The 7,498-nt window shown below is 48.5% G+C and overlaps 1 protein-coding gene across 1 annotated transcript; it reads right to left on the reverse strand.

The window, feature by feature from the left end:
* Positions 1 to 1,099: 1,099 nt before the first annotated feature.
* LOC118088929 (lysozyme C, milk isozyme-like) lies at positions 1,100 to 7,018 on the reverse strand. The gene is made up of 4 exons (XM_035123155.3): positions 6,862 to 7,018; positions 4,151 to 4,309; positions 2,462 to 2,543; positions 1,100 to 1,291 (listed from the first exon to the last, which is right to left on the reverse strand). Exons 1-4 carry the CDS (start codon positions 6,998 to 7,000, stop codon positions 1,225 to 1,227), a joined length of 447 nt encoding a protein of 148 aa, XP_034979046.1. The 5' UTR covers positions 7,001 to 7,018; the 3' UTR covers positions 1,100 to 1,224.
* Positions 7,019 to 7,498: the final 480 nt, after the last annotated feature.

Genomic DNA, 7,498 nt, shown 5'->3' on the forward strand with positions numbered 1-7,498 from the left:
GTCTACATCAGGCATCCCCAAACTGCGGCCCTCCAGATGTTTTGGCCTACAACTCCCATGATCCCTAGCTAAGAGGACCAGTGGTCAGGTATGAGGGGAATTGTAGTCCAAAACATCTGGAGGGCCAAAGTTTGGGGATGCCTGGTCTACATCAATGTGTAGGTACCGGTGCAATTTTGAATCTGGATGGTGGACCAAAATGTGAATTTTGTATTACTGCATCCATAGACTCATAGAATTGTAGAGTTGGAAGGGACCCTGAGGGCTGCAGTAATACAAAATTCACATTTTGGTCCACCATCCAGATTCAAAATTCAAAACTTTTTGGCATAAATTTGGCAACCTCTTGAGATATTGTCGACAAACCTGGCATGAGGTTCCCACCATGAGGTTCCCATCGACAAATTGTCTTTGTCGATATTTGGGTGCTGGGCACCATTGTGATTCAAGATGGTAGACTGATATTATGATTTTGGCATGACTTAGCCCTTTTTTTGCATAGGTTTATCTACCACTAAATATATCATTGCAAAACTCACCATGAGGCTTACCAAGGTCAGGGCAGTGGACTCTGTCACTGTTTGGATGCTGGGCACTATTTTGAATCAAGATGGAGGACTGAAACATCAATTTGGCATGGCTACACCCATGTTTTGGCATAGATTCAACCTCTTGAGATTGTTCCCAAACTCAGCTGTTGGCCCTGGGGAAGGAAGGCCTACTCTGCGGCAGCTCCTAAGTTGTGGCATTATAGGTTTCAGCAAGGGCTGAAGACACAAACTTCTTTATCCTGGCATTTGGCCCACCCTATTCCTGTGACTGTAATGTGTGTGTGTGCTTTTAATTCTGAGTTTTAAATTGTTGTAACCTGCCATGGGACCTGCTGGTGGAAGGCAGGCAATGAATGCAAACAATAACAGCAACAATAATAACTGCTCGATAAACAAGTCATCTTCCAGGTAGTTCCTACAAGCCTTCTGTGACGTGCGTGAATAATTCAGGACTTCACCTGCCTAGGGCATCCTTGTAGTAACTCCTCCCAAGGTGCTCCCACCTACAATGTAAGGATAGGTGCTGAACTGACATTGTAAAACAGGTCTCCACTGCTTTTTTGGTGCATTTATTTCTGCGACTGAGTCAGAACAATTTCTTGACAGGTAATAATAACTGAGGCTCAGGTCAGTTTTCTAGCATCCCTGCCGACACCAGGATATTGTGTTTCTTCTACAAGTCGCATCCTGCAACATATTGAGACAGGTCCTGACCTTGGCAATGTAATCTCCATGCCACCCTGGAGAGGAAAATGAACAGATAAGAACATCTACTGTGCATGCATGTTATCAGCTTCAAACACAGCTAGCTTGTCTGTTTTCTCCATTTGGATTGAAGCTGGCTGGGGTTGAGGGGAGAATGCATCAAAACACAGTTATATCACAACTGGATCGACCTAGTTTGTGGCTACGGTTGTGTGTGCACTGCTTCACAAACCAGTGGTGGAAATACCCTGGATACAGAGAAAACATGAGTGTGCACAATGCTTTTGTTTCATCACTTGATTTGTTTCCCCCTCTACCTTTCTTAACTAAAATAGATGTGTTAATGAACATACCTGTATATTAATATTATCTAACACAGGGGTTGTCAACCTGCTCCGTACTGCCCACTAGTGGGCATTTCAGGATTCTAGGTAGGCGCTAGGGGGTTCTACGGCACAAGCTGAATCCTTCCATCGAGCACTGGTGGGCGGTAAGGAAATTTTACCATCAAGAAATATGCATTAGTGGGCGGTAGGCAGGGCCGGCTCTAGGTAGACCCCCCAGTGGCGCGGTGCACCAGGGCGCCGGGCCTGTAGGCAGGGTGCTGCGCGGAAACCATGCTGCGCCCTGCGAGGGTGGGGGCGCCAGAGCGATCTCCGCCCCTCAGCACCAGGGCATGCGACCTGCTCGAGACTGCCCTGGCGGTAGGTATAAAAAGGTTGACTACCCCTGATCTAACAGATTGCCGTGGCCCCCCCTTGAAAAACTGAAATGCAGCACATTTCACAGGCATGGCAACCTAGTGCACATTAGTGGGAAGAAACACAGTGATGTCGTCCCCCTGCTGTGTTCCAACTCACATTTTTACATTGCTGTACAGACCTGGGGCGGGTTGGGGATGTCTTCATCCAAGGCTTGTTACCTGATTTGTTTCCCTGTACATTCAAACCCGCCCCAAAGACTTCTATTCAACTTCTATTCTATTCAGCTGCACATTTACAATGACTGTCTCAAGTGGACATACCTCAACTTAACCGTGGCTTCCATTTTCAAATCAAACAGGAGTATTTCTAACATAATTGTGGCACCCTCATATCCCCCAGCTCAGAGAGAACATGTGCTTCTGCAGTCATTGTGGTGTTTAGGGTGTCCCTCCACCTCTCACAAGGGAAGACCCTTCTCCCAACAGTTCGCGGGCTTCTTACCAGGCACCCAGTCCATTGGGCGAATTGTCAACTACAATCTTAGCACAAGCCACGTCCACGGCGATGTTGTCCGTCAGCAGTTCTACAAGGAAAGCAGATGCGATAGGAGCATGTTGGGATGTTATAGGCCTGGTGCAGTTTTGAAGGGACCAAAGAGATGTAAACGGGGCCAGACAATACTGACTGACCCTCCGATAGTTGCTACCATTTCTCCCCTCCCACCTGGCATGGCTCCTATGAGGCAGTCAGAAATACAAAAGGTGTAGCATCTTCCAACATGGGAAAGCTGTGATGGTGGGATGAAGCGCTATGTGGAATTTCTGTCTACAGTATTTTGCAAATGCTAAAGAAACAGGAGCTGCCAGGAAGAAACAACAAGTAGCCACCCTAGACTGACCCTCTGTCCATTATAGACGATCACCTCCAGGCTTGACTATTGTAACTCGCTCTACGTGGGGCTGCCCTTAAAGCTGACCCAGAAACTCCAGCGGGTGCAGAATGCCGTGGCGAGGCTCCTTACAGGGTCCCAACCGCGGGATCACATTCACCCAGTGCTTTACCAGCTGCACTGGCTCCCGGTGGAGTACAGGATCAGGTTTAAGGTGCTGGTTTTGACCTTTAAAGCCCTATGCGGCTTGGGACCCTCGTACCTACGGGACCGCCTCTCCTGGTATGCCCCGCGGAGGACCTTAAGGTCCACAAACAACAACATTCTGGAGATCCCGAGCCATAAAATGGCTAGATTGGCCACTACTACAGCCAGGGCCTTTTCAGTACTGGCCCCAACTTGGTGGAACGCTCTTTCCCAGGAGACCAGGGCCCTGCGGGATTTGTCATCTTTCCACAGGGCCTGCAAGACAGAGCTGTTCCGCCTGGCCTTTGGGTTAGACTCAGCCTGACCCTTGTGTTTTCCTCCCTCATGGCTTGGATTTATGGATTACTTGAAATGAGGCTGCATTTTAAATTTTAATACTGTATTTTAATCTGTATTTTAATTAATTGTTTTTATGTTTTATTGTGGTTCTGTTGGTGTGAGCTGCCCTGAGCCCGGTTTTTGACTGGGGAGGGCGGGGTATAAATAAAAATTTATTATTATTATTATTATTATTATTATTATTATTATTATTATTATTATTAGCATGCAGCTTGAAATGGCCTTTTGTATCCAGAGGGTAAATATGGGGAACACTTACTAATACCAAGTCAAATAAATGTATCTTCTATGAACTGACTACACAAATTAATGTCCAAAAAGACTACATGTGGAACTTGAAATCTCCCGGCTAGGAGGGCTGCATTTCAGGTAGGAAACTGAGGCTTTCCCAGCCAGCAGGTGCATCAACATATGAATATTCGGTCAAGCTAGACTGCTGACCCATAGCTATCTGACTTTTTATCTTTGGGAGTGCAAACGCCACACCTGCAAAGAGCTGAAGCAGAATGATCCAGTGTGAGGAAGGACAACTGATCCGTTCTGTCTCCCAGAAGCAATTGATCACAATTTATATTGGGGTTGGGAACCTGTGGCCCTCCAGGTGTTGTTTGGTTCTAACTTCCATCAGCCCCAGCCAGCAAGACAAGACCAATGGGCAAGGATGGTGGGAACTGTAGACCAGCAACATCTGGTGGGCCAAAGGTTCTCCATCTCTGAATGAGGCAAATCTCCCTCCAGGGGGAGCCGATTCTCACCAGAGCATTGAATTCCGCATATGTTGGAACTTGGCTCGCTGGGACTCTGGCACCAATAACGGCTGTTGATCTGGAAGATGCCGTAGTCAGCACTGCCGTCAGAGTCGTAGTGTATGGCCTCGGTATTGTAGCTGCTCTCGTGGCATGCTGTGCAGACCCCTGAGACAGAAGGCGGGATAAGGTCAGAACTAAGTGTGCAGATGCTGAGGAGGATGCCCCATTCTTCACACCCACACGTGTTTCGAAATCCTGTCCAGTGAGTCAATGTGCCGGACGTTGAGGGTGGCAGGGCCGCTGTCCAACAAGAAGTCACAGGAAGCTCAAGTGTTTCTTCAGCACTGGCAAAGCCCAAACTGAGCAGATTCATAGTGGGTGCTGCTGCCCCACCCTTTTCTGCCCTGTTCCAGGACACTTGAGGAGCTTGGCAGAACCAAGGATCCCACAAGCAGGACTAGGGATAGTTGAGAGATCTTTCAGGGTGGTGATCTCCAGAGAGTATCTACTGATTCCCCTTTAAGTATAGCAGCCAGATGCAAAAGAACTCCTGCACCTTTCCATAAAAGGTAAAGGGACCCCTGACCATTAGGTCCAGTCGTGACCGACTCTGGGGTTGCAGCGCTCATCTCGCGTTATTGGCCGAGGGAGCCGGCATACAGCTTCCAGGTCATGTGGCCAGCATGACAAAGCCGCTTCTGGCAGACCAGAGCAGCACATGGAAACACCGTTTACCTTCCCGCTGTAGCGGTTCCTATTTATCTACTTGCATTTTGACGTGCTTTCGAACTGCTAGGTTGGCAGGAGCTGGGACCAAGCAACGGTAGCTCACCCCATCACAGGGATTCGAACCGCCGACCTTCTGATCAGCAAGCCCTAGGCTCAGTGGTTTAACCCACAGCGCCACCTGGGTCCCTTACCTTTCCATAGTTCACTAAAACCTTTCCATAGTTCACTAAAAAAAAGGGGGGGTATTCAGAAACTGTGTTAACATCTGCTGAAATGCCCTCTTCTGCACCACCATTCAAGGTGCCAGGAGTCTTCTCCTCTTTTGCATCTGGGATCCAGTCACTCTGTTCTGAATCCTGTAAGTCCAACATCAGATTCCTCCTCTTCCTCCAGGGTCTTGTCCAGTTCTGGACTTGTCCCACAAAAAGGTGGTGCGGCAGAGGGGAGACCCTGTTCTGGTGGCAGGGAAACTTTTGGGCTCCTTCTCCGGTTCCACCCCACAGACCGACTTTGACACATGAGAGTTGGACTACTCACTCATTAATCACATGATGTTAACATGACATCAGATGATTGGCAAGTGTGTTGTCCAACTTTGGGAAGTGCTGACCATAGGGCTTTCAAAGTGGTTTGAGCCAGCCGGCTGGCAGGTACGTGGCTGATCCAGCAGGCTTCAACTCTCCCACCCATCAGCTGACTGGGTTTTTTAAGGCACTGGCTGCACAGGTGAGTTCCCTGTGGGAAACTCTCCTGTGCAGCACATTCAGCAGACTTCAGCTTTACCCCACCCCCACCCCCAATCAGCTGATAGATGGAAGAGTTGAAGCCGGCTTCCTCTGCACAACCAGGAGTGTATTTCACAGCTTCCGACCGTGCATTGGCTACCACACTTAGGTGGTATCAGGTGAGAGGCAGGTGGGTGTGGTTTTGGGAAGACAGGCTTGCAGGGCAAATTTAAAACCCTGCTAGATTTAAGACAAAATGGACCCAGGTGGCGCTGTGGTTAAACCACTGAGCCTAGGGCTTGCTGATCAGAAGGTCGGCGGTTCGAATCCCTGTGACGGGGTGAGCTCCCGTTGCTTGGTCCCAGCTCCTGCCAACCTAGCAGTTCGAAAGCACGTCAAAATGCAAATAGATAAATAGGAACCGCTACAGCGGGAAGGTAAACGGTGTTTCCATGTGCTGCTCTGGTCTGGTCAGGGGTCCCTTTACCCTTTACCTTTAGATTTAAGACAAAATAGTAGTAGGGGTAGGGGTAATTATTTCAGGTATTTCCAACACCTCTGGACAATTCCATCTCCAAGAAATGTTCCTGGCTTCATCACATTCACCCCTACACTACACCCTTCCACTTCTCTGTATGTGGCTGCACAAACCACATTCTTCACCCCAGCTCACTCATTCATACACATCATTTACACCCTATTCCTGCAGCCCTATAAGGTAAAAAGGTAAAGGACCCCAGTCAAAGGTGACTATAGGGAGCGGCACTCATCTCGCTTTCAGACTGAGGGAGCCAGCGTTTGTCCGTAGACAGCTTCCTGGGTCATGTGGCCAGCATGACTAAACCACTTCTGCCCAACGGGACACTGTGACAGAAACCAGAGCACAAGGAAACCTCCTTCCTTCCACAGCGGTACCTATTTATCTACTTGCACTGGTGTGCTTTCGAACTGCTAGATTGGCAGAAGCTGGGACAGAGCAACGGGAACTCACCCCATCGCGGGGATTTGAACCGCCGACCTTCCGGTTTAGACCACAGAGCCACCCGCGTCCTATAGCAGCCCTATAGCAGGATGTTCAAAGTTAGCTATAGAAATGTGGAGGGAGGCCACCTTCCTCTCATAATTACAGCTACACACCTAGTCAGTCAGACCCAGAAGCTTCTCTCCACAGATGTAGTGCACAGCCACCTTCCACCGCTGCCCCCCATGTCTTTTCATAATGCTTGCCTAGCCAATACCCAGATGTCCCCCCAATGGACTTACAGTTGGCCAGGCTATAGCCAGCGTAACCATCTAAGCCCAACTGCTGGAGCCTCTGAGCCAGCTCACAGCGGCCATAGACCATGCCTTCTCCTGTGGTGAGGAGACCGGCGAGGAAGGGCAGCAGCCAAAGAGCCTTCATCGTTGTAGTGCAGACGGTCAAGATGGTTGGTAGGGGTGTCACGCCTGCTTTTATATAGGCTCTTTGGCACTCCTCTGGAAAGCAGCCCAGCTCTGCATGATGTTGCCAGACCCTTGAGGACGTTCACCCTGACCTTGCTTAGCTAATCAGCATGTGTGTGTGTGTGTGTGTGTGTGTGTGTGTCAACAAGAATAAGGGGACATGACTCTTTGGCTTCCACTCCGTGTGGCAGAGGGCTGAGAGCCCTAGCTCCAAGTTCCAAGTTGTATTACTAGATTTTAATTAATTCATTAAAGAAAGAAGTATTGCCATACTCTATTTGATAAATTCACAATCTAATCAATTTAATTCCTGTATTAGAATTTTTTACTTTAACGTACAAATAGGGTAATTTATGAGAACTTTCTATGGTTGGTATTCAGCTAAGTTTTACTCAGCATAGACCTGCTGAAATTAATGGACCTAATGGGCCATATTCAAGGAATTTTTTGCACTAGT

The sequence above is a fragment of the Zootoca vivipara genome, chromosome 15, assembly GCF_965207765.1.
Source record: "Zootoca vivipara chromosome 15, rZooViv2.hap1.1, whole genome shotgun sequence".
NCBI classification, from domain to species: Eukaryota; Metazoa; Chordata; class Lepidosauria; order Squamata; family Lacertidae; genus Zootoca; species Zootoca vivipara.

What these genes read in the sequence shown, in the direction of transcription:
- LOC118088929 (XM_035123155.3), bottom strand. Translation starts at nt 7,000, where the DNA reads ATGAAGGCTCTTTGGCTGCTGCCCTTCCTCGCCGGTCTCCTCACCACA. An exon ending in ATGCGGAATTCAATGCTCTG is followed by an intron (nt 2,544 to 4,150) that starts GTGAGAATCGGC and finishes CTTTCCTTGTAG; the next exon opens with AACTGCTGACGGACAACATC. An exon ending in CCCAATGGACTGGGTGCCTG is followed by an intron (nt 1,292 to 2,461) that starts GTAAGAAGCCCG and finishes TTTCCTCTCCAG; the next exon opens with GGTGGCATGGAGATTACATT.